The sequence below is a fragment of the Pimephales promelas genome, chromosome 7 (genome assembly GCF_988280905.1).
Source record: "Pimephales promelas chromosome 7, fPimPro1.hap1.1, whole genome shotgun sequence".
Classification (NCBI taxonomy): domain Eukaryota; kingdom Metazoa; phylum Chordata; class Actinopteri; order Cypriniformes; family Leuciscidae; genus Pimephales; species Pimephales promelas.
Genome location: NC_142775.1, coordinates 3637984 through 3665144, shown reverse-complemented (window position 1 = coordinate 3665144; position 27161 = coordinate 3637984). Strand labels below are relative to the sequence as shown.

Sequence of the window (27161 nt, the reverse complement as noted above, 5' to 3'; positions counted from 1 at the left end):
AAAGTATCGGTATTGGTATCGGTATCGGCGATACTGGCCCTGTATTTACTTGGTATCGGATCGATACCAAATCTAGCGGTATCGCACACCTCTATCGTCAACACTGTAACGTTACATTACGTAATGCCGACCACACCCGCGAAAACAGTTCTTCTTTACGTCATGCCGTTTTGGAGTTAAAGCCGGAAAGCTTTTTCTGAGTGCGCCGGTAAGTGAATTCTTTCGTGCAGTTCTTTTTTTTTATTGACAAGTTGTAGGCTACATTTATTGTTTCATGTGCCATTTTAACGATAATACGGCAGGATAGCAAAAATAGTCTGGCCCACCTCTGGGTGTCCAGTTCTGACTGGGTCCCCGGCCCAACACACTGAAAACGGACTCAAACAACTTCCTCTGGCCCGGATGTGGCCCATACCCTGTAAAATGACTCTTATTTATTGGTATGGCCTAGGTCTGGCCCAGGCACTGTAAGACACATTTGGCTGAGAGTCGGCTGGGTCCCCAGGCCAGATGTGGGCCCCGAAACTGGCAGTGAAACACAAATTCAACCATTTAAAAAGATTAAGATTTTTTATTACTTATTTAAATTAACTTTAATATAAACATGTATTAACAAATACACTATATTAACATTTATTACAACACAGTTTTTAAACAAAACAACAAGTAAATTGTATTTACTGTGTATGATTTAAACAGGAAAATGATCAATGATGCAAACAGAGTTCAATTTAATTTTTTTATTTGACCTTTATTTTACAACAATGGGCTATATGCACGCATAAGTTCCGCATTTGACGTAAGGATGCTCGTCCATTTCCGGTTGTGTAGATTAAAGCGGAGGAAAACCGGAGAAAACTGGATTATGGCAGAGTCTTCAATATTTACTGTCCTCCCGTCTTTGAAACGAAACGTATACGTTTAGATGTAATTTTATATATAGTTATGTTTATTTAATATAATTTTAAAAAGAAGAATAAACACAACGAGGGGTGTCTGTTTTATCTGTTTTTGTGACTAACGTTTCATTAGTATAACCATGGAGTATAAAATTCAATATAAGTTCTCGGTATTGCATTGGACTCTATGATCGGCGGAAGTTATCGAGCATCCTTAATCCTTCACCGGAAATAACGCCGTGCATAGAGCCCATTTGCAGTAGTTACAAAATCACACACTTACAGATCAAAACAACAAGTATAAAATGAAAAAAAAACAGTTAAAAACAATTGTAAATATGGGTGTGCGATATTGAAAAAAAAATGATAACGTGATATTTTCTGAGATTTTCTCGATAACGATTATTGGACAATATTTTGCTGAGGATGTTTATTCTGTTGGTACTTTGTCAGGTTTAGGACTGTCGTGGACAGAGACTGCTAAAGTTTTTGATATTCTTCATTTTTTCCAATATGTTTCAATTGATTTTTACCTGATATGGGCATTTTACCTTTAAAGCCAATTTTTAAACCTAATTCAATTGTGTCAATCTCATTAATTTAATCACATTCAATTATAAAAATAAGGGGGGCTGTTACCAATCAAATCAACAAAAGTAATCTTTGCAATATTGATATTTTCAGATATTTAAACGTACAGTATTCGATTTTTGGCCACCAGGGGTCACTTATTTAAAATAATAACAAAAGACGTACTTTGATGACGTCGGGAAAGAGCGTGGGCTCACGGGAGTTGTTGTCGCTGTCAATGACAACCAGCTCAGCTCATGGCATGACATCATCATTTCACAAAATATACGGAATTACGGATATACGGCATCTCTCTATAGATTTAGCTTGTCAAGAAGCTTTAAATGCAACCCCAATGTTTACCTGTGTCATGCTTTTTCTCCTGTCCCAAACCCTTCTCGGGTCATATTTTTCACCCGCACGTTTGAGCTTTACTGAGCTGGCTGTAGAAGCAGAACGTGCAGGCAAAGCGTAATCGTGGTCCATAACTATAATACAGATGAATATTTATATTACGCTACTTCAATGAATGACCTATTTTAGGACATTTTTCATATATAGGGCGCACCGGATTATAAAGCACATAAGATACTACAGTCAAACGTTTGACTGGGTTTGCGTTATGCATCCACTATGTGCTAAGGCTAAAGGGAATGTAGTGAGTGCGCGGCGCCGGAGGTGAGGCGTTTATTTAGTAAGCATGAGCGCGCTGAAGCGGGCACGTACATTCGGAGCCTGACTCATATGAGTATTCAATGTGCGCGGCTCGCTAACAGCAACAGTTGGCTGTTTTGAATCAGTTTTGAATGAGACGACCCGGTTACTGTGAACGGGGAGCGCTTTATGCGCGAGCATCACCGGGAACAGTGTCTGTTAAGAGTGAGCGCTCGTGAGCGGGCACGTGATTTATACACATAAAAATACGTACTACTTTTTTTCTTCGTCATTTTCTTTGCTTTATTGGCGGTAGTCCAGTGTTCCCCTTTGTGTTTGGCGGTTTCGCCGGGTTCCGCAAGGAAGTTAGAGAAAATAGAGGAGTCAAAGGTTATATGACGCCATATACGGGCGACGATACGGAAATAAAGAAACGTCCCGTGTCTTCGAATTAAACTATAAATTTCTCCGTATTTGAAAGTTGGTGGAAACTGTCGGGATAATGTAAGTACGTCTAATAGAAATATATAACATAGATACAGTTATTTTTGCTATTTTTAAAGCAGAAAAAATACATATTGTGGCTTTAAGAATATTGATTTTTTAAATGATTTAAAACAAGAAAAGACACTTTAAATGTGAAATTGAAACCGCCAGTAGGGGGCAGCGAGTCACTGTTAATGAGCGAATCATTTCAACCGATACGGCTGATTCATTAAAAGAAAAAATAACATATTGGCTCATTAATGTGCAGAGTATTTTTTAAAACCACTTGTAGCATAAAAATATAGCACAGTACAAAAAAAAATAAATGCTATTTAAACATTTATTTTAAGTAATGCAACATATATTAGGTCATATTTGTAAAACAAAGGGGAAAAACAGAAGAACAGAACATTATTAATATAAAACTATCAAGACAGCAAATCATCTACTGTAGTCAGGGGGTTTCATCTGCAGTGTAAGATACAACACCTAGCAGTGCTGCACTCAGCTGTACAACTCCTGAATCGAAAATATTTATATTTTTGAAAATCTATTCTGCAGAATTGTATGAGGAGGAGAAGGAGATGGCTTGTGTGTGTGTGTGTGTGTGTGTGTGTGTGTGTGTGTGTGTGTGTGTGTGTGTGTGTGTGTGTGTGTGTGTGTGAGAGAAACAGAGTTTGTGATGAAATTATTCCTGAGTAGGAGACAAATCAGATTAGGGATTATTCAGCATTATCTGTAATAAATATTTGTTAGTGTAAAATATAAAGCAAATATTTGCAATCACAGATTCAACTTTTTGGAAGTATGGCGAACATATTCACATTTTCACCCTAAAATGTAACCTGAACAAGTAACATCCACTTTTGTTCTGACCAACTAACTGAAAAAAAGCATTGCAGTAAACTTGCACTGAACTCTGGTCAGGGACTGGAGCATGCACTGGACTCTACTCAGGGGCTGGAGCCTGCACTGGGCTCTGGTCAGGGGTTGGAGCCTGCACTGGGCTCTGGTCAGGGGTTGGAGCCTGCACTGGGGCTATGGTCAGGGGCTGGAGCCTGCACTGGGCTCTGGTCAGGGGTTGGAGCATGCACTGGCCTCTGGTCAGGGGTTGGAGTATGCACTGGGCTCTGGTCAGGGGCTGGAGCCTGCACTGGGCTCTGGTCAGGGTTTGGAGCATGCACTGGCCTCTGGTCAGGGGTTGGAGTATGCACTGGGCTCTGGTCAGGGGCTGGAGCCTGCACTGGGCTCTGGTCAGGGGTTGGAGCATGCACTGGCCTCTGGTCAGGGGCTGGAGCCTGCACTGGGCTCTGGTCAGGGTTTGGAGCATGCACTGGCCTCTGGTCAGGGGTTGGAGTATGCACTGGGCTCTGGTCAGGGGCTGGAGCCTGCACTGGGCTCTGGTCAGGGGTTGGAGCCTGCACTGGGCTCTGGTCAGGGGTTGGAGCCTGCACTGGGGCTATGGTCAGGGGCTGGAGCCTGCACTGGGCTCTGGTCAGGGGTTGGAGCATGCACTGGCCTCTGGTCAGGGGTTGGAGTATGCACTGGGCTCTGGTCAGGGGCTGGAGCCTGCACTGGGCTCTGGTCAGGGTTTGGAGCATGCACTGGCCTCTGGTCAGGGGTTGGAGTATGCACTGGGCTCTGGTCAGGGGCTGGAGCCTGCACTGGGCTCTGGTCAGGGGTTGGAGCATGCACTGGCCTCTGGTCAGGGGTTGGAGTATGCACTGGGCTCTGGTCAGGGGCTGGAGCCTGCACTGGGCTCTGGTCAGGGGTTGGAGCATGCACTGGCCTCTGGTCAGGGGTTGGAGTATGCACTGGGCTCTGGTCAGGGGTTGGAGTATGCACTGGGCTCTGGTCAGGGGTTGGAGTATGCACTGGGCTCTGGTCAGGTGTTGGAGCATGCACTGGGCTCTGGTCAGGGGTTGGAGTATGCACTGGGCTTTGGTCAGGGATTGGAGCCTGCACAGAACTCTGGTCAGGGGCTGGAGCACGCACTGGCCTCTGGTCAGGGGTTGGAGTATGCACTGGGCTCTGGTCAGGGGTTGGAGTATGCACTGGGCTCTGGTCAGGGGTTGGAGTATGCACTGGGCAGTGGTCAGGGACTTGAGCCTGCACTGGGCTCTGGTCAGGGGCTGGAGCATGCACTTGGCTCTGGTCAGGAGTTGGAGTATGCACTGGGCTCTGGTCAGGGGTTGGAGTATGCACTGGGCTCTGGTCAGGAGTTGGAGTATGCACTGGGCTCTGGTCAGGAGTTGGACTATGCACTGGGCTCTGGTCAGGAGTTGGAGCATGCACTGGGCTCTGGTCAGGAGTTGGACTATGCACTGGGCACTGGTCAGGGTTTGAAGCATGCACTGGGCTCTGGTCAGGGGTTGGAGCATGCACTTGGCTCTGGTCAGGAGTTGGAGTATGCACTGGGCTCTGGTCAGGGGTTGGAGCATGCACTTGGCTCTGGTCAGGAGTTGGAGTATGCACTTGGCTCTGGTCAGGAGTTGGAGTATGCACTGGGCTCTGGTCAGGGGTTGGAGTATGCACTTGGCTCTGGTCAGGGGTTGGAGCATGCACTGGGCTCTGGTCAGGGGTTGGAGTATGCACTGGGCAGTGGTCAGGGACTTGAGCCTGCACTGGGCTCTGGTCAGGGATTGGAGCATGCACTGGGCTCTGGTCAGGTGTTGGAGCCTGCACTGGGGCTATGGTCAGGAGTTGGAGCCTGCACTGGGCTCTGGTCAGGAGTTGGAGCCTGCACTGGGCTCTGGTCAGGTGTTGGAGCATGCACTGGGCTCTGGTCAGGGGTTGGAGCATGCACTAGGCTCTGGTCAGGAGTTGGAGCATGCACTGGGCTCTGGTCAGGTGTTGGAGCATGCACTGGGCTCTGGTCAGGTGTTGGAGCATGCACTGGGCTCTGGTCAGGTGTTGGAGCATGCACTGGGCTCTGGTCAGGGGTTGGAGCATGCACTAGGCTCTGGTCAGGAGTTGGAGCATGCACTGGGCTCTGGTCAGGGGCTGGAGCCTGCACTGGGCTCTGGTCAGGAGTTGGAGCCTGCACTGGGCTCTGGTCAGGTGTTGGAGCATGCACTGGGCTCTGGTCAGGGGTTGGAGCATGCACTAGGCTCTGGTCAGGAGTTGGAGCATGCACTGGCCTCTGGTCAGGAGTTGGAGCGTGCACTGGGCTCTGGTCAGGTGTTGGAGCCTGCACTGGGCTCTGGTCAGGAGTTGGAGCCTGCACTGGGCTTTGGTCAGGTGTTGGAGCATGCACTGGGCTCTGGTCAGGGGTTGGAGTATGCACTGGGCTCTGGTCAGGGGTTGGAGCATGCACTGGGCTCTGGTCAGGTGTTGGAGCCTGCACTGGGCTCTGGTCAGGAGTTGGAGCCTGCACTGGGCTTTGGTCAGGTGTTGGAGCCTGCACTGGGCTCTGGTCAGGGGTTGGAGTATGCACTGGGCTCTGGTCAGGGGTTGGAGTATGCACTGGGCTCTGGTCAGGGGTTGGAGCCTGCACTGGGGCTATGGTCAGGAGTTGGAGCCTGCACTGGGCTCTGGTCAGGGGTTGGAGTATGCACTGGGCTCTGGTCAGGGGTTGGAGCCTGCACTGGGGCTATGGTCAGGGGCTGGAGCCTGCACTGGGCTCTGGTCAGGAGTTGGAGCCTGCACTGGGCTCTGGTCAGGGGTTGGAGCATGCACTAGGCTCTGGTCAGGAGTTGGAGCATGCACTGGCCTCTGGTCAGGAGTTGGAGCGTGCACTGGGCTTTGGTCAGGTGTTGGAGCATGCACTGGGGCTATGGTCAGGAGTTGGAGCCTGCACTGGGCTCTGGTCAGGGGTTGGAGTATGCACTGGGCTCTGGTCAGGTGTTGGAGCCTGCACTGGGGCTATGGTCAGGTGTTGGAGCCTGCACTGGGCTCTGGTCAGGAGTTGGAGCCTGCACTGGGCTTTGGTCAGGTGTTGGAGCCTGCACTGGGCTCTGGTCAGGGGTTGGAGTATGCACTGGGCTCTGGTCAGGGGTTGGAGTATGCACTGGGCTCTGGTCAGGGGTTGGAGCCTGCACTGGGGCTATGGTCAGGAGTTGGAGCATGCACTGGGCTCTGGTCAGGAGTTGGAGCCTGCACTGGGCTTTGGTCAGGAGTTGGAGCCTGCACTGGGCTCTGGTCAGGGGTTGGAGTATGCACTGGGCTCTGGTCAGGGGTTGGAGCATGCACTGGGCTCTGGTCAGGTGTTGGAGCCTGCACTGGGCTCTGGTCAGGAGTTGGAGCCTGCACTGGGCTTTGGTCAGGTGTTGGAGCCTGCACTGGGCTCTGGTCAGGGGTTGGAGCCTGCACTGGGCTCTGGTCAGGGGTTGGAGTATGCACTGGGCTCTGGTCAGGGGTTGGAGCCTGCACTGGGGCTATGGTCAGGAGTTGGAGCCTGCACTGGGCTCTGGTCAGGGGTTGGAGTATGCACTGGGCTCTGGTCAGGGGTTGGAGCCTGCACTGGGCTCTGGTCAGGAGTTGGAGCCTGCACTGGGCTCTGGTCAGGGGTTGGAGCATGCACTAGGCTCTGGTCAGGAGTTGGAGCATGCACTGGCCTCTGGTCAGGAGTTGGAGCGTGCACTGGGCTTTGGTCAGGTGTTGGAGCATGCACTGGGGCTATGGTCAGGAGTTGGAGCCTGCACTGGGCTCTGGTCAGGGGTTGGAGTATGCACTGGGCTCTGGTCAGGGGTTGGAGCATGCACTGGGCTCTGGTCAGGTGTTGGAGCCTGCACTGGGGCTATGGTCAGGAGTTGGAGCCTGCACTGGGCTCTGGTCAGGGGTTGGAGCATGCACTGGGCTCTGGTCAGGTGTTGGAGCCTGCACTGGGGCTATGGTCAGGAGTTGGAGCCTGCACTGGGCTCTGGTCAGGGGTTGGAGTATGCACTGGGCTCTGGTCAGGGGTTGGAGTATGCACTGGGCTCTGGTCAGGGGTTGGAGCCTGCACTGGGCTCTGGTCAGGAGTTGGAGCGTGCACTGGGCTCTGGTCAGGAGTTGGAGCATGCACTGGGGCTATGGTCAGGGGCTGGAGTATGCACTGGGCACTGGTCAGGGGTTGGAGCATGCACTGGGCTTTGTTCAGGGGTTGAAACCTGCTCTGGGCTCTGATCAGGGCCAGGAACTTGCAATGCCACTTACAATGCGCAGTTTACTGCAAACCCATAGTGTGATTTTTAACCATGGGTCACAAAAGCTCTTCAACCATCTCATACTATGTTCATTATGTTTCATTTCCTAGAGGAAAACTTAAGACCGCTCACTACAACACGTCATTGACACTTATGAGACACCATGGACCAAGACTCAGAGCGTAAGTAGTTACCACAGTAAAAGCAGAGATAGTCATATGAAAGATAATCTGCATTACCCTGATTAAAAGTGAAGTGGCTCAAATAAGTACTTGCTACACTATAGAATATGCCGTTCTTGAATCTAATGAAATCACGATCTTCCTTGTTAGCAGTTATCATATTATTATCTCTCCACCAGGTGCTCGGTTTGTGGACAAACACTGGCCGGAACTTGTCCAGAGAGTACAGATGGTGATGGCGATAGCGGATGAGTTGCAGTCCTGTGGCATGCTGCACTGGGAGCCGTTCTGCAAGATCAGAGCAGAAAAAACTAACCAGGAGAAAATGAGAGAGTTATATGAAGTGTTGAACTCTGGAGGAGACAAGGTTAAATCTGCCTTTTATTCTAGACTGGAAATCAATGAGCCATCTCTGTTTAGCGACTTGGGTAAGAGCACACTAACGTCGTATTCCAATAGGTAGATGTGGATCAGCTGAGAGTCTGGGACTTTTTGCTTTTCAAACCGGAAGTAGAAAATTGCTCTAAAAAATGCAAAAATAGCAAATTTCCACTTATGGATAGACTTTGAGTACTTTTAGTGTTTTCAATGATGTGCAGTTGAGGGCAGTTGGATGATTGAATACATTTTTTCAGTGATAGATAGATGGATAGATAGATAGGTAGATGCCTATATATATATATAATAAATAGTAATAAATCAAGTAATGTTTCAAGTTTGTATAATGTTCTACAGGCTCCACTGGACATCACACACATTCCTCAGGTGACCGATGAATTTTATGATTATAAGTTTTACATTTTGCACTCCATCGACCTAGTAAATTAGTTGGTATTTGTCTGCTCTGGAATGTCTTGCTGTATTAGAATCAGAAAAAAAAAACTAACTCTTTGAACATTGGCCATTTTTACAGAAATCAGCCCAGTGATTCACAAATATATGAAGCGGATCTACAGCGAGTATCAGTTTGTGACTGAGTATAACTCACTGCCTGGTGAACGTGTGCTGTTGTCTGAGCGTTTCACACAACCTCTGATACTTCAGAAAAATAGAGATCGAATAGAGCGAGAAGAAGAGATCCGCTCCAGTGGAAAGAGCTTCCAGCAGGTCCTCGGCTCCAGGAGCAGTGGAGACTCTCTCCATCTCAACTCTCTGTTCGACCCAGATGACCACGGGATCAGTCCCAGTTCTGTGATACTGCAGGGAAACTCTGGAAACGGGAAATCTTTCACTGTGCAGAAGATCATGATGGACTGGGCATCTGGTGACCTCTACAAAGAGCGGTTTGATATTGTGTTCCACTTAAAGTGTAAAGAAATAAATCGCATTCCTGGTGAGAAGAGTTTGGTGGAGATCTTGAGCTGCAGTTGTAGTTTAACATCACATGAGATCTCACAGATTTTACAGCAGTCGCCAGAGAAGGTGCTTGTGGTCATTGATGGATTTGATGAGCTGAAACTCCCACAGGACATTAATAATGACACGTCAGCACACACTGATCTGCTTCAGAAAGCCCGACCTGTGGACACTCTTTGTGCCCTGCTGAAGGGTCGAATCCTGCCAGAGTCTTTCCTGCTGGTCTCCTCCAGATCTACAGCTACGAACACACTCAGTAAACTGCTCAAAGGACCTCAGCGTTTCTCTGAGATTGTGGGATTTTCAGAAAAGGGAGTAGAGGAGTACTTCCAGAAGTTTTTTCAAAATGAGGAACGTTTCAGGAAGGCTTATACATATGTGAAGGCAAATGAAACCCTCATCACTGCCTGCTCAATCCCTGTCGTCTGCTGGATCATCTGCACAACTATCCAGGAGCGATTCACATATGGAGCAGATAAGACAAGTGGACTGGAAACCACCACCTCCATCTACGTGGACTTTGTGTGCACTCTTCTGGAGCATCACTGCCAGGGTTTGAGTCAGTCCGTCCCGACCCTGCTGAGGAGTCTGGGTCAGCTGGCAGAGAGAGGGATGCGGGAACAGCAAGTCCTGCTGGATGAGAAAAGTGTGATTGAAACCATTTCAGACCCGGCTGGAAATCCATTCTTGTGCAAGTTCCTGTTTAAGAGACGAATCTACCAGGAGACGATGTTCAGTTTCATGCATCTCAGCTTTCAGGAGTTCTTCACTGCTCTGTACTATGTCCTTCTGGATGAAGAAAAGTCCCTGAGGAAACTTACAAGGTCACTTTTAATGGATAGTTCTTCAAAACCACGTTTTGCAGCTGTGATGCAATTTGTATTTGGTTTGTTAAATAAGGATGTGAGATCCACACTTGAAAAACATGGTCTGTTAATTCGTCCAAAAACACAGGCTCATTTGAAAGAATGGATTTTGGAAAAGATTAAAGGTTGTTCCTTGTCTTCGACAGCAGTATTTTTTGTTCTTCACTGTCTCTATGAACTTCATGAAGGAGACTTTGTGAAAGAAGCAATGGGATCATGGAAAAAGATGAAACTAGATGGGCAATCCCTCAGAATAACAGACATCTGTGCCCTGCTGTACTGCTCTCAGTGCTGTCAGAGAATTGAAGAAATTTCTAATTTGTATTTAACATCGGAAGATTTGTCTATGATTTTGCCTGTACTTGACAAGTTTAAAGAAGCAAGGTAAATGCATTTGGTGGATGTAATTAATATTTAATCTCTAATTAGCTATTGCAAGTTAAACTTAATTAGTCTGTACAGTGATGTTCTGTATTTGATTCTTAAGATTGATTGTAGAAGATCCATCAGACTCTGATTTCGTTAAACTGATCAACACTCTCACGAGAGGACAGACCCTGAGCTCACAGCGGTAATGTTTTAAAATATATATTATACATTTGATGTGTTTTATGCACACATGCTATCATCCTTTAATGTGCTTTTGTTTAACTTTAAGGTTCATGCATATTTTTTCTGTGCTTTGTTTTGCAGTGTTAGTGTATTCACCTGCCAAACAAAGTATATCCATAATCCTCACTTGCTTGATCTGTCAATCACCAAAGAGCCGTCCAGGTGAAGTACAAGTGACTTTTTTCTTTTCATTAAATACTTTTTTCTCTCATGATAACCAAAAATATTTCTATGATTATTAGAATTTGGATAACCAATTATATCATCATCTTGTTTTCCCGTTTATCTGGCATACTTGGTCACCGCAATCTAATAGATTATAATTGTAATAGTAATAATGCAACTAAATTGGTCACCTAAAACAGTTAAAAAAATAAGGTACACGCTTTTATCTTTTTTTACTATTGCTAATGATGCAAACTGTCAGGATTCCACCAGCTTCATTCACTCCTCCCACTCGTTCATTGTCTCCCGAATTCTAATCACCATCACCTGCACCTCATCATTCCACCTCCCTTTATCTTCGACTCCCCTTCACACACTCATTAGCTGTTTCTCAATATGCGTACTTGTCTGTACTTGTGTTCTTGTGGACTTGTGAAACGTCATCAGTCGCCGCCGAAGTACTGTTCCAATTCAAAGTTCGCATCTATCCAAGTCCACTTCAAATCCCCGGATGTGTTCTTGATCCGCCCCGTGTACCGAGGATGCATCGAGAGGTGACTTGTGTGGACTTGAGATAGCCAGGTAACCCAGAATGCACCTCGCACCAACCAGCAAGCGTCAATAGGAGCGGAGAAAATCCACGAAATATCAAAATACTACTGTTATTGAGTCATGAAATGTAATTTTAAGAGTGTTTCAGGCGAGAATGTGGTTGTTTAAATCTCACATCTGTAGTTTATTTATAAAGATAGCGCCTATCTGAAAAATGCATCTGACGTTTTTGGAGTTCTGACATCCAAGCCTTCAGCGGACACTCAGCGAGATCAACCCCGACTGGAACAGCTTATCCTCGGCTAGTGCTTCTGACGTTTGCCGCCGGCTCTGATCTCTCTAGTCTAGTGGATAAACCTTGACGTATAATTCGTCTTGTGTATAAGTCTATCTTTGGTCTCATTAAACTATAGTTTGTTCCATGGCGCAAAAAAAAAAAAAAGTTTCATGGCTATTTAACTTCAACAACTTTTTTTTAGATTATCTTCACTATATGAACAATAAAATAAAATGACATAACCCTGTCTCTGTTTGATAAATATCAATAAAAATCAATGTTTCATATTTTTAAAATGAAAACAAAAATATCATGTTCATTTTGTTATAAATATATGCAGTCAAGAGACTCGCGTTGCCTGAACCACATGGCCATTAGGCTAATGTTGTTTTTTGTTAATGAAGAGTCAGAGGGGTGTTTTATAACATATTTCGTTTTATTGTTGACGAAAAGATGCAGAGTTGTAGCAAATTTCGTTTTATTGTTGCCTAAAAGATAGAGTAGAGCGTGCTGAGTGACGCGATCAAGTACGCTCTGTTCCATTTGCAGAAGAACCGGACTTGCGTCCTCGCATCCTCGGGAGTTCGTTCTCCGGAGTCGAACTTGGCAAGTCTGAACTACCAAGGACGCAAGTCCGAAGTCTGCGTACTTGGTATTGAGAAACGGCTATTGTCTGGTCTCGTCTCTACATGACACACAGACTCACTCATGCTACTTACCTGCAACTTACCTTAGATCAATTCGACGACCTTCATCACCCCTTACTTCGTGTACTCTCTTCAGTCTTCAGTCCATTCCAAGTGATTCTCCATCAGCATCTATAACAAAGACTCTGATTATCCTTCAGCTAAGTTCCCATCTGATTATCAATTGTTTGAATACTCACCATATCTTTGTCTGGATCCGCAAGCCTTACACTATTTCACTTACCACCTGTCTGACTCCTATTCCATTCGTGACACAAACATTGGCTGGTGCCCAACAAACCACCAATTAATCATAATTTTTTTAAAAATGTATGAATTTCACAAAAAGATATTGAAAGAAATTATTGACTTTTAGACACAACGACAACTTAAATATGATTTATTTTACTTGTTTTAATAGTATCTGCATAGAGATTCTCCTGCTTCACCATCCGGATTTGCGATCATTCAGTCTCACCTTTCAACACTCAGTGATAATCAACATCGACTGGACCAGACTTTTTCAGATAATTCACCAAAGGGATTCAGATGTATTACTGTCATTTCTCTCTTCCTTCTCTAACCTGAAAAAGATGAAAATTAAAGTGAATTGTCTAACTGAGATGTGGTCAGTTTGGATCCTCCAGATGAGCCAGAAGTGCCGCAGTCTAACCGTACTCATGTGAGAAACATCTGAAATCTCCTCTGTCCTGTTTCTATGTGAATTTGTCTGTTCATGAGAACTAAGTATCTAATATTCAAATGGATAGTTCATCCAAAGTGGGAAATGCTGTCATCATTTACTCGTCCTCCAGTTATTCCAAACCTGCTTTCCTCTGAGGAACACTAAATAAGTTATTTTAAAGAATGCTTGTTTAACACACACTTTCAGATCCCATTGACTTCCATTGTTTGGACAAGAAATACAATGAACCAAAACTGTTTTATTACCAGCATTATTAAAAAATATCTTCTTCTGTGTTCTGCAGAAGAAAGAAAGACACAGGTTATGAATGACATGGCAGTTTCATTATTTTAGTGAGCTAGCCTTCACTTTTTATGTACACCTATGTTTTATTGTTGTCTTTTGATGTTTTTAGTGGAAAGCGCCTTGTGCTCCTTTTGGCTGTTGTAAGGCGCTCTACAAATAAAATTTGATTGATATTAATTTATTATTATTTCATTAATATATTATTTCTATTTATTATTTATGTATTTATGTTGTCAGTTTAGCAATTTTGCAATGCTCTTGCTATCAGATAACCTTACAAAGCAATTGAATCCACCCATCTGTAGTTCATGGCCTTCATCTGTTTAAACTGTTATGGAAAAGTTTAAATGAATGTGTAATAAGCAAATGTGAAGAATGCCATTATCAATCTTAATCATTTTATCTGTATAATGTGTTTCCACATGTAGGGTAGATGCTGGTTTATTACAGGAGGATGGAATCGAGATCTTGAAGAGCTCAAACACAAGACCAAGTTGTGTGATAATGACAATTAACGGGTTTGTATTGGTTTATCATTATAAAGATTTTTGCATGCAATTTCATGGAGAGTTCAGCTTACAAGCTTTAAAAAGGAACAAAAACACCAGAAAAGAACAACATATTCCATGTTTTCTGAAGTCACATAATACCTTTTTGTAAGGAGCAAATCAAAAGTTTGAGAATTGTTGTTCATAAATTAAGTTTTCTTTACAGCCACCCTAGATTTTCTAGTTCATTAACAATTCGATAATTAAATGTTGGTCTGTTTCTCACATAAATTATTGTTATAAACAATTATTACATTCAATTAAAAGCAAATATCAGGTTTGTTAAAGACTCTGTACTGATGCTATGCTTTGTGCTTTCTGTTTATGAAGGTCCATTTGCAATAAACCATCTCAAAAATGCACAGATTATTATGACCGCCAGTCTCGCTGCAACGAGGAGGTGAAGATTCATCTGAATGACCAGGGCTTTTCTATGGAGACTTTGGACAGGTAAGTTAAGACTGAGATTAACACTAAGAAAGCACCAATAAAAAAATGAGAACTGTAATATGACACAAGCCAGTAAACATTGCATACTAAATGTTGATCCAATCCTACCGGTCAGCTTGTTCATATTTCATGATTTATCTCTTGTCTCTCCATTTCTAAGGCCCTTGATTTATGAACGAATGAGGAGATAACTGCAAAAGTAGCATCTTTAACTGGAGCTATGGATGGAAATAAAGACACCAAACAACTCTAAACTCATTTACATGCATTGCAATCATATTATTTGTGTGTCAATTTGTTTGTATAGTGTTTTTCTAAGGAGCTTCACATAGTTTTACGATGTTGATATTTTGTCTAAATGTAATACATTAGGGGAGATGGTTTATGGGGGAAGATAGCTTCATATAGATCATGTGACTGTGATTGTATTAAATTAAATTGTATTTGTTGGGGTTGTTCATTTATGCCGTGATTATAAATCTGTAAGGTTTTGTACAATTTATATCATTTTGGTGTACTAACAAGCCTATTTACAAATTGATGATTTTTATTACTGCTATTTTGGTCATATTACCCTTAAGCAGTTTAAGAAAAGCCGTAATACACAGTAGGCTACGTAATCCTAAAAATCTTCAGTCCCCGAGTGTGCCAGACAAAGATGACTGTGGCAAGGAATGAAAAACTTAATCCTTTAATTTTTTGATTGCTGGAATGTTAAACTTCAAACTTGTCTTGTATAAATGTAATGGTTTTATAGTTTGTCGGCGGATGTTATTAACATGTTTGCAAAGATCATGTGTATTCACACATTTTCGGCTCTCAGGCGTCTTCAGTGTCTGTATCATTCCTCCATGTGTAAAATAAAATATGATTTTTTTTTATTTATTCTAAATGATAATCACAGTTGAATTTCGGAAAGAATTAAAAACTCATTTACTTACAGATGTAAGCAGTGGTTACATTTTGTGTAGGAGCAACAGGGAAAAATTACTCAGCGTTGGACATATTGAGTATCTGGTAAAGTAGTATTTGAGACAAGTGTGTCACCATGGTGTGGCCTATTAAATGAGACAACTTATACCTACAGTACAAATGAGTTAAATTATATTTTATATAATTTTTTTTCATAAAGAATTGTTATTATACTGTCATGAGTCGGGCTCCTTCAACAGGTTTTGCATCTCCGCGTTGAAGCGCCCCTTTCCAAGTTCGACGCATTCCCAGAGCCCAGGGTCAACAATCCGCCCTGTTACGATGGTGAGCCGGCCGAGTGCCGATCTTTCCTGACACAGTGTGAGGTTGTTTTTTTCCTTGCAGTCGACCACCTATGCCAAGGAATGTTCCCGAATCGCCTTCATCATTTCCCTCTCTGGACGAGCTCGGGCATGGGGGACCGCTGTCTGGAGCGCTGGTACAAATTCGACGAATGATTAAAAAGTGGCTAATTCGTAACAATTCATACGACCTCACTCGTACGAATTAATACGATTTTGCTAAATCGTATACATATTTTACGAATTGGCCAATTCGTATGAATTCGTAGGAATGACGTACCCCTTACCCCACCCCTAAACCTAACCATCACGTGGGTTTAGACAAATCGTACGAATTAGTACGAGTGAGGTCGTACGAATTAGCACGAATTAGCCACTTTTTAAGCATGCGTCGAATTCGTGCGAATTGGTCGTGAGATAGTGTTGTTATGACTATTTCAAGGAGGAGATGTTACGCGTCTTCGGTAGGGTTGTGACGGTGAGGATATTTTTCTCACCGGTTAATCGACGTGTGACAACACCGGTAATACCAGTGTCACCGGCGGGGGCTTTTAAATCGCTAATTTAAAGGCAAACGTAAAATGCGCACGTTTTCACGGTCATACATAACGGTGCGATGGTGCGGGAAAGAACTGTTTTGTTATTGTGCCCTGAATATGCGCTAGTTTGAAAACGAAACTAACTTTTGATTGACAGACATGTGATTTGACCATCTGAAAATCCACCATTTTTGTCCGACAAAGCAGTCAGGAGAGATTAACGTCGGTGGAACTTGGCTTTATCAGGCAATCTGTCACGACACATTAAAGAGCCACAAAACGGTAGGCCTATTTATTGTTTGATTTTCTTTGACTGACCAAATTTGAAAGTTGAGACTGTTTCATATTAAATATTACCTGCTCGGTCCTGTCTGTCAACGCGTTGTCAGTGTCCTCTATTTTTCACTGCTTGAGAACATGGGTTGAATGCAAAATCGCCCCCTAAACCCTCATTCACTAGGCCTATTCCCTACGTTAGTACACTAATACTGTTCACTTGAAGGAGTGAATGAGAAGGAGTAAGTAAAAACGAGTGAGAGAATTTGGACAGCCGATGCTGAGAGACGCGATCTGACACGCATCCCTTTTTCTCACAAATCTCTATGTTCGTTTAAGACTGCTCTTATGGACATTTTGGCATAATTTGTGTGTTATGGTTTGTTCAAGCCCGAAAGAGAACTCGATACCGACGCGCGTCTTTTCTGTGGGTCGTGTGTGTGTTAATAGGCAGGATTTAACGACTACTGTGTAATTGCGTTCAATATTTTTAAGGCTTTAAACTTTTTTTTTTCACATGCCAACCGCGGTGCCGCGGTGGGCATGTCATGAAACTGGTGTTGCGACTGAACACCGGTAACACCGACTACCATAGCAAGCCTTCGGCCGCTCTGTCTATGGTGCTGAAGCCTCGAGTCGATCGACTCCTCTCCTCACTTCGTCAAGGCAAGAGATCTGTTGCAGACTTTTCTGTTGAATTTCGCACATTGTCCACTTCCTGTGAGTGGAATTTACCTGCTTTAGTGGTCTTCCGTCTGACGTTGTTTCTGATAGGGGTCCTCAATTCTCCTCCATTTTTTGGAAGGAGTTTTGTCGACTGATCGGGGCCTCTGCCAGTCTCTCGTCCGGTTTTTATCCACAGACCAACGGCCAAGCTGACCGTACCAATCAGATCGTTGGTCACTGTCTCGCTTTTCGCAATCCTGCTTCTTGGTCTGAACAGCTTCCCTGGGCTGAGTATGCCCATAACGCCGCTCCTTCCTCCGCTACCGGTTTATCGCCGTTTCAGTGTTGGCTTGGTTACCAAGTGTTGGCTTGGCTCTTTGCCTCGCAGGAGACTGATAACAACGTTCCCTCCATCAAAGTTTTCATTCAACGAGCTAACCTGGAGAAGGGTTAGGTCTGTCCTATGTAAGACTCGTGCTCGCACTCGGAGGTCTGCCAATCATTTACGTGTAAAGCAACATGACTTTTGCGTAAACATATACGCCACATTCGAGTCAGGTGGCGTGTTATCTCTACGCATTTTGAGCTATCCACGTGTATGCATATATGTCTACGCCATTAACGTCCGCGTCATTCCGCGTGTCTGTACACGCAGTCAAATCTCCAGTCATAAATGCCATTAACCCCAGTGACGGTTAGGTTTAGGGACGGGGTTGAGGTAAGTCATATATTTATATAACGTTAAGTCAACGGCGTTCATAAACGCGCTGAAAGGGCGTCACGAGATCGCGCTTCATGAGATCAGTCTGTGTAAAGAGCCAGCCAGAGAGTCTGGTTGTCCACTCGCAATCTCCCGCTCCAGTTTCCTTCTCGTAAGTTGGCTCCTAAATTTGTCGGGCCTTTTCGCGTCCTAAAGGTGCTCAGCCCTGTCGCTGTCAGATTAAAGGTCCCCTGACATGAAATGTTCATTTTCTGAGGTTTTTTAACATTAATATGAGTTCTCCTAGACTGTATTTGGTCCCCTCGTGTCTAGAATTTTCAATCGTTGTAAACTGAGCTTTGGCTATTTTTCTCTTCTCTGCATCCGTCTGCATCTCAGACGCGCTGATCTAGAATCTCCCCCTATATTACGTCATATATGGGAAAGTTTACTCCCCTTTCTCTGCTTTGCCCGCCCAGAGACCGTGAGAAAACCAAACGAGCTAGGAACAGGAAGTACGAACACGCGCAGGCGCGGTTTTATTTTTTCCTAGAGAAATAGCTTTGAGATTTGAGTTTTTCCTCGAGAAATATCATGGCCTGCAAACGAGCGAAGCATGGCGTTTGCTCAGTGTTCGGATGTACAAGTGAACATAATTTTATTTTCTGTGGAAATGCGCCGACTCAACTCACAAAGTTTTGTATGGTCCAACAGGCAGAAGACAGGTTAGGGTCAATGACGTATAAGGCCTTTGAGAGGCCCATTTTTAAAATACGTGAAATAATAATATATTTGTCTATTTTCTAAACATTTGATGTGTAGTCTACACATGCATGTGTGTGAAAACTTCAAACAAAGATATTTTAGTGCTTTTAAACTCAAATGAATAGGGAAATGACCTTAAAAAAGTCATTTGGGGCGACCGTAATTTCTCTTAAAATTAATAGATTTCCTTTACATAAGTTATATTTTAAGAAGTATCAGAAATTAATTGAACTGTTTAAGAAAGATATACTCATGTGTCCTTTCATTTATTGCAAATGATGTTAAATACATTTTTATCTATAATGGCAGTGTCACCCTCATAAAGCAATTAGATATTTTTTTTACTCATATAATCCATAAAACTCATTTAAAATGTGTAGATATAGTATCCACTTATTGATGTTATACCAATGAATTATATTTCAACCAAAATGGACAGACATTATTTTTTTGAATTTACTACAGATTTGAATATGGTTGGTTACCCCACATGACAAGTGGTCGCCCCACATGATGAAAAACAGCAGACAATTAAGACTATTCAATGATTTTGATAGTTAAAACACATTTACTGAAATTTTATGAAGAATCAGCATATCCATTTCATTTGACACATTTCATAACATTAACAGTTTCCTCACTATTTCATTTGACACATAACCATCATATTAAAATTTTCAATACTAATGCATTAAACGCTTGGACATAACATTGAACAGCATTTTCCTTTTTCATTTTCATTTCATTAATCACTTAAACATACAGTACAATGTTTGCCTTTTCATTGCTATTTTCATTTAACAGTTGAACAGCATTCTGCAGACACATTGAACAGCATTTTCCGCTGCCTGTAGCGAGCAGTCTTTTCTTTGCTTGTTAGTGGAGCCATCTAGAAAAAAACGTATATTTAAACTAATTTAATTTAATTTCAAAATTAGATTAATCTAGATTAAAATGGCTCATTTGAATTCAAGGCGTGTGCTATACCCAATAATAACCTCGTAGGTAGTTTGTAATTAGGCCTAAATATGTTTTATACAAGATTTAACACGGGAATATTCATATTATTATAAATAATGAGAGTAATCATAATTATTTTATTCTATTGTCAACCCTAGTTTTAAACAGCACGAAATAATAACTAAATCAGTTTTTTTTTTTTTTTTCATAAGGTTTTCTTTTGTAATTCTAAACCCATTTGATCTACTTTTCTTCTATGTAGCACGAAATTAATTATTTTGTAGTGTCCGGGAAGCTCTTTTTCCTACAATACAAATAAATAGAGAGGGATGAAATATCTGTTGAATGCCTAATACAGAAATCAGCTGCTTGAATGACAATTGCTGATGTTATTGGATTTTCAGGTGAGATTCTCAATTAATTCAGTTAACGGATGCTCTGAAATCACATCCCTTTTCTGTATCCGATCTTGAAAAGGTGTAAATGCCCTCCGAAACTCCGATCACTCAAACCACATCAGAAGTAAGTCTTGGCCACATTCCAGACAAAACTGGACATGTGTAAATGCATCTGGTTGTTGAAACCACATATGTAAATTAATACTCCCAAAAATGCTAAAAATAAACGTGTGAGAGCGTGTTATAGGCCATATGTCATGTTATTTTAGTCAGATATGACGGCGCTACTGTGACACGCATTACCTCAGATGAGCAGCTGAGCGTCTATCAAGCAGCGCGCCGCAATCTATCGCAAATCAAAGTGAAAGGAAGTCGCAGTCAGTATAGCCTATTCTTATAATATGATGACCTCTTAGATGTCAAAATGTCAAAGACAATTTCATTTCTCAGTTCAACACCCCTTTAAATGCAAAAGAGCTGCTGCTCCCCACACAGAGGGTGGAGCTTCAAGAACATGTGTGAGTGTGTGTGTGTGTGTGTGTTAGCAGCTCCGATTACCTCAGACAAGCACTGTCAGAAACTGTTCTGCCTTAAACTGGAGTGGGAAAATGATGTAGAGACTCAAGGAGAAGCAACAGGACGTTTCTGAATGGTTAGTTGATGAATTTACGTTGCTGATGTGGAGTTAACTATCTTCAATGTATGAAATAAAATCCTCTAAATTAATAACGCTGATAAAATGATAAAATAAGCAATGTTGTAGTACTCGAGACTCGGACTCGTCTCGGACTCGGTCTCGAGACCATATTTTAATGGTCTTGGTCTTGTCATGGACTCGTGTGCATTTGGACTCGGAATTGACTCGTACTCGAACATTTTTTTTTTAGGACTCGGACTTATTCCCGAGTCCATTTGAGTTCAATTCAAAATATTTTTCATGATTATTAATGTATGTTAAAATATTTCTTTAAATTGATTGACACGCCCAGTGATTGGTGATTTTCTAGTGCGCAACTGCGCATGACAAATTGTAATAAAATTACTTTTAACACCACCTACTATGTGGCCTTTTTACCCTAAACTGATCATATTTTTTAAACTCTAAGTAAATTAAGTAAAAAAAAAAGGATTTCTCTAAGTAAATAAAAGTAAATTAGGTAATCAATCCTCTCTGGTCTCGGTCTCGACTCGGACTCGACTCTCTATGGACTCGGTCTTGACTCGGACTCGACTCTCTCTGGTCTCGTTGTCGACTCGGACTCGAGTGTGGTGGTCTCGACTACAACACTGAAAATAAGTCTCTGTTGTAACTGATTATTGTTAAACTCACCTCTGGATGCTGTTTTACCTGCTGTTGGCTAATGCTCAACCTTTGCGCAGTGGGCACTTTGAAATCACACTTTGAGTTTTTTAACATCAAAAACCAGTTTGAGGGGAGGATGAAGATCAACTGGGGGCCGCCATTTGACTAGCCCTGGCATAGGTCATTTGTTGTAGCCTACTCCTTTTAATTAACATTTATTGTAGGCTTGACACCTACACAGCAGACAACGGGTTTACCCAAGACGCCAAATTTCAACGTATAGTCAGCCTTGTCCGTTTTGGCGGGCTGAAATGCCATTTGTTTCTGAAAATCTCAAGAGTAATATTTAATTATCCTACCTTACCTTAAGATTGGATCATCGTGAACAGCATGTTTACTGTTTTTCCGGATCCCTGTGTAAATCATTAACCAATCATGGACTATTCCCAGCTCACCATCTTAAAACCATGGAAAATCTCCCAGATTGAACATGAGAAACCACAGGCAGAGGTGTAAAATACTCTTGATTTTATTGTTTATTTAGATGACTTTCTCTATAGTTCAGAGTAACAGCAGCAGGTAAATGGAGGAACATTAGGCTGATGAACAGAGATAATGAAAACACACAGAAAATATAAAAGGCAAGTGTCCAAAAATCGCACCTGAATCCTCAAATGTGAAAAAGTAACCTGGGAATTATTTTTTATTAACAGAAGGAAATACATTCATTCCTTTTTTATAAAGGATCATGAGAACAAAGATGTTATTTTGCATAACTATCATATCATGGCTAAAAAAACAGGGTCAGTTGTGATACTTTAATGTGGTATTTTACTGTTTTAACTCTTTACTTTGTGCATCAAATTCTTTTGCATAGTACAGTAAATAAAAGTTTTGTAGCTGACATGCACAAATAGCACAGCAGTTTCTGTATATAATATACATATTGCTATGGGGTTGGGCACTCGTTCTTCATACTTGCGGAGTAATAAGCCCATAGTGAATTCATGCAGCAAAGCAATCATTTCCAATAGAGTTAGCAGCACCGACAGATGGACGGAGATGGACGAGAAAGGCCATATAATAAGGTCTGAATAATATGTCTTAACCAACAGATTGGGTGTGCAATTATAATTTCATTAAGCAGATGAAACAAGGTATATTTAAAGAACTGATCAGGGTTATTGCATGTATTTCGGGTAGGGATGCACCGATACCACTTTTTACAGAACCGGTCCGATACCGATACCGATAAATTTACTTTTGCTACTTGTCAATACCGATACCTGTATTTTCACTGCATTTGTAACTTTTCATATAAGTTCATATTAACTATGAGTTATATTAGTATTTGTCATGATCATATTGAATACCACATACACATGGGATAATCTCACAGTATAACACACAGCTGTACAAAATATAATACAGTATTTTGCCAATTTTAATTCTTTTGATAACTGTATGTACGTCCGACTGATTGCACTGTATTCTTACTTTTGATTCTGAACTGAACTCAAAGGCACAGAGAACTGGGTAATAGAGAAAAATTAATCACTTATTTGGAGAAATTGAGAGATGAAACAATGCTGATGTTGTTGGTCTCCGGTGGAGGAGCGAGTTTGACGTGATTAAACTTGAGGTTCAACAAATGGGTTTCTGGGGTTTGGACTGATGAGGCAGTGAACCCGAAATCAACCCGTGAGTCAGTCCTAGAGCTGATTTTAGGGAAAAAACGTGTCCATCGGAGTAGACGTCCAATAGATCTCTTAGGGCGCGCCACAATAAACACTACAGACACAATGTTAGTGTAATAAAACTATGGCATAGTGTATGAAATGAGCTACAGTGGGGCCAAAAAAGTTCTCCTACTCAGACTAATGAGAGAGGTCTCTCATTTTCATCATAGTTACACTTCATCGATGAGAGACAAAATAAGAATAAAAAAATCCAGGAAATCACATTGTAGGAATTTATTTGTAAATTATGGTGGAAAATAAGTATTTTGTCACCCACAAACCAGCAAGATTTCTGGCTTTCACAGATCTGTAACTTCTTCTTTAAGGCCACGTTTACACAAATTTAGCGAAACTAATATTTTCCCCCTCGACGTTTTCAAAAATAACATCGTTCACACACCCGCATGAATACGCTGTCGAGCCGAGCTCCATCATAACTATGCCAAACCTATTGGCGGCAGTGTAGGAGAAGGGTAAAGCCATGCAAGCCAATCAGAATCCTCAGAATCGACAAGAGAGAACCTAAAACCCCGTTTCTCCCAGTTCACAAGACAACACATAACCGGCGTTTTCAGAAATCTCCACTTTGGCCGGAGTTTTTAGAAATAATCCTTTTCTGTGATAAAAACGGGGTTTTCGTTTAAACGAGAGGCCAATCCGCAGGGAAATATCTGTGTTTTCCCTTAGTGTAAACGAGGCCTAAGAAGCTCTTCTGTCCTCCACTCGTTACCTGTATTATTGGCACCTGTTTGAACCCGTTCTCTGTATAAAAGACACCTGTCCACAGCCTCAAACAGTCACACTCCAAACTCAACCATGGCCAAGACCAAAGAGCTGTCAAAGGACACCAGGAAGAAAATCGATCTGGTGCTCAACCTCAATCTGGGGCTCCACGCAAGATCTCATCCCGTGGGGTCAAAATGATCATGAGAACGGTGAGCAAAAATCCCAGAACTGATGAATGACCTGCAGAGAGCTGGACCAAAGTAACAAAGGCTACCATGAGTAACACACTACACCGAGAGGGACTCTAATCCTGCAGTGCCAGACGTGTCCCCCTGCTTAAGCCAGTACATGTCCAGGCCTGTCTGAAGTTTGCCAGAGAGCATATGGATGATCCAGAAGAGGATTGGGAGAATATCATGTGGTCACATAAAACTTTTTGGTAAAAACTCAACTCGTCGTGTTTGGAGGAAGAACAATGCAGAGTTGCATCCCAAGAACACCATACCTACTGTGAAGTATGGGGGAGGAAACATCATGTTTTGGGGCTGTTTTTCTGCCAAGGGGACAGGAAAACTGATCCGTGTTGAGGGAAGAATGAATGGGGCCATGTATTTCGAGATTTTAAGCCAAAACCTCCTTCCATCAGTGAGAGCCTTGAAGATGAAACGTGGCTGGATCTTCCAGCATGATAATGATCCCAAACACACCGCCCGGGCAAAGAAAGAGTTGCTCCGTAAAAAGCATTTCAAGGTCTTGGAGCGGCCTAGCCAGTCTCCAGACCTCAACCCCATAGAAAATTTGTGGAGGGAGTTGAAAGTCCGTGTTGCCCAGCGACAGCCCCGAAACATCACTGCTCTAGAGGAGATCTGCATGGAGGAATGGGCCGAAATACAAGCTACAGTGTGTGCAAACCTGGTGAAGATAGGAAACGTTTGACCTCTGTCATTGCAAACAAAGGTTATGTTACAAAGTATTGTATTTCCATTTTGTCTCTCATATTAAAGCCCCATTCGCACGGGATTAGTATTATCTGGGAACCTCGTGTGATTTATATATTATCCACCCACATCTGAATTTCATGTGGCGCATTCGCACGGGATAACTGAAGCCTGTGATTTTTCTCAAATTTACTGACTTATCGCCCGGATATGACGTCAATAGTCAATTAGCCTTTCGCCGAGCCCCGCCCCCCTTAGTTACTGCTGCTACCTCCGTCAAACAAATGGTCAAACACGGGCAGCGCGACAGATTGCCATGACGGCAAAGGGTATTCCCGTGCGTGTCAGTGACCTTTTTTGGAGCAATACCTCCGCGATATCAAGCAAGATCGAAGCAAAAGGGGTTACGGTATGCGGTGGAGCGATTTATTCCAAATATAAAATTAAGAAATGAATGAGACACGACTACTATTGATGCTAATGCTTGCCAGTCTCAAGAAAAATCAGAAAAACCCCATGACTTGACCATGCTAAGTTACCTCAAATGCAACCAGCACAGCCTTGAAGATTTTATAAACTGGTTCAGTGGCTAATTGTTTGGAGTTCGAAATATATAACTTGCGCTGCATATTTATTCATTTTGCCTCCGATACAGGAGTACACGTTCGCTTTAACAAGCAGGTTGTTCATTAGGCTACCACAGCAATCGATTGCGTGTCATGCTCATGCTGAATGCGATTTTCGTGTTTAAAAAGTAACTAACGTTATGCATAAGAGACGGAAAGAGGCAGAGAACCATACGTTATTTAAGGTTATTTCTATTCGTTACGATATTGATATATGAACTGATGTTGTCATGTAAGCTTCATGCTTTCCCCGTTGCGAACGTCCTCTAAACTGTAGTCTACGGTGCTGCACTGCTAACTTAGCTGACTGCTGCTCATTTTCCCAGAGAATATCATGGTATGTTAACAACAACCCTTTAGAAAATGTACAGTAAGTCCTTTGTGGATCCTCTTGATCTGCTTTCTCCGTGCTTCTTTGACTAATCTCAGTCGCACGCACGCTGCACGCGAGACGAGTTAACCATGTTCGACACATTTAACTGGAATTGGGGCGTCCACACTGTTTAATACATCTTAGGCACCGCTCGCGTTGTGTTTTGGGCTTTGGAAAGGGAAAAAACACAACTTCTCCAGACAATCTCTCGGGGTATCATGTGTCCGATTTACTAACGCCGTGGGCGCACCGCTTACTGTTTGACGGAACAGCTCACACAGTAACGGTTGCTATGATGTGTGATTGGACAATGGCCATTTTGTGGGAGGGGCCGGCGAAAGGTCAATTGCTTGGAAATTTGTTTTCGTTATAGGTCTAGCTGTATGATATATTATGACATAAACAGAATAAAGATCTTTACCACATGCTTCTATACATATTTCATTCATCCCCATCTAATCAATCTTTTTGTTTTTGCTCTTCTGATGATTTTCAGCTTTTACTTTCTGAAAATTGTGTAGTTGTGACCCAGCATATATGACCCAGCACCAAAAATACAATCAAAACACTCCAAACCAGCCTCCATTCTTCGTGAAAGATGAATAAAAAGGCGCACATGAAACAAAAACCTTGAAAAAAAAGATATACGATCCGGCCAAAACACCGAGATGCCGATTCGCACGGGACTAATATAATCACAGGACCTCGGTGTTCGGCGAAATATAGTAGGGAATTTGCGGGGGAATTTTTACTTTACAAATTACAGACATAGCCGATTCGCACGGGATTAAGATCTCAGACAAACTCCGCAATTATTACAAATTACTATAGGTCACCAGATAATATACACTGTAAAAAAAATATTTTCAAGATTTGTTATCACAACATTTTTTTCTTTTGTCAAATCAACTTAAATAATTTATTTAGTTCAGATAACTTATTATTTTGAGTTTCTGATGATTAAATCAATCTCATTCATTGTATTAACTCACTTTTTCCAGTTCAATCAACTTAAAATTTTAAGACAACCAGGTTACTTAATTTTTTAAGTTGTTACTAATCCTGTGCGAATAGGGCTATAGTTAAAGTGTACCTATGATGAAAATTACAGACCTCTCTCATCTTTCTAAGTGGGAGAACTTGCACAATCAGTGGCTGACTACATACTTTTTGGCTCCATTGTATATAAATAAACTATATAAATAAGACACAAACACTGTACACACTCTGCGTGCTGTCAGAGCATTTCTATGAGTATATGAGTAGCTACACGAGCGCAGTGTCGTATTGGTGCATCCCTAATTTCAGGTGATCAGTTCCCATAATAATACCTCGCCCCAGCATGTGGAAAATATCACTTTAAAGTGCCGTGTATTACATCGCAAACTCACTTTTTCCCCCCCTTTAGATCTTTGGCTTCGAATCACCTCCTCATTCACAGTGGACGGTGACGTACAG

The 27161-nt window shown here is 42.6% G+C and overlaps 1 protein-coding gene across 3 annotated transcripts; it reads left to right on the top strand.

The window, feature by feature from the left end:
- The first annotated feature begins 96 nt into the window (after positions 1 to 96).
- On the top strand, positions 97 to 15312 carry LOC120484149 (NACHT, LRR and PYD domains-containing protein 1 homolog). 3 transcript variants are annotated; one of them, XM_039679159.2, is made up of 11 exons: positions 97 to 208; positions 7846 to 7917; positions 8097 to 8345; positions 8653 to 8682; positions 8831 to 10523; positions 10627 to 10710; positions 10833 to 10913; positions 12853 to 13113; positions 13851 to 13940; positions 14301 to 14420; positions 14581 to 15312. In XM_039679159.2, exons 2-11 carry the CDS (start codon positions 7899 to 7901, stop codon positions 14609 to 14611), a joined length of 2658 nt encoding a protein of 885 aa, XP_039535093.2. In that variant the 5' UTR covers positions 97 to 208; positions 7846 to 7898; the 3' UTR covers positions 14612 to 15312. The 3 variants fall into 3 exon arrangements, with proteins under 3 accessions (XP_039535093.2, XP_088989082.1, XP_088989081.1); XM_089132956.1 differs by lacking the exon at positions 12853 to 13113; XM_089132955.1 differs by lacking the exon at positions 7846 to 7917 and having other exon boundaries at positions 103 to 208.
- Positions 15313 to 27161: the final 11849 nt, after the last annotated feature.

Bases quoted from the DNA above. Each gene is read 5' to 3' on its own strand.
- LOC120484149 (XM_039679159.2), top strand. The intron at 10,914-12,852 runs GTGAAGTACAAG...TTGTTTTAATAG, and splicing joins ATCACCAAAGAGCCGTCCAG to TATCTGCATAGAGATTCTCC. The intron at 14,421-14,580 runs GTAAGTTAAGAC...TCCATTTCTAAG, and splicing joins TCTATGGAGACTTTGGACAG to GCCCTTGATTTATGAACGAA.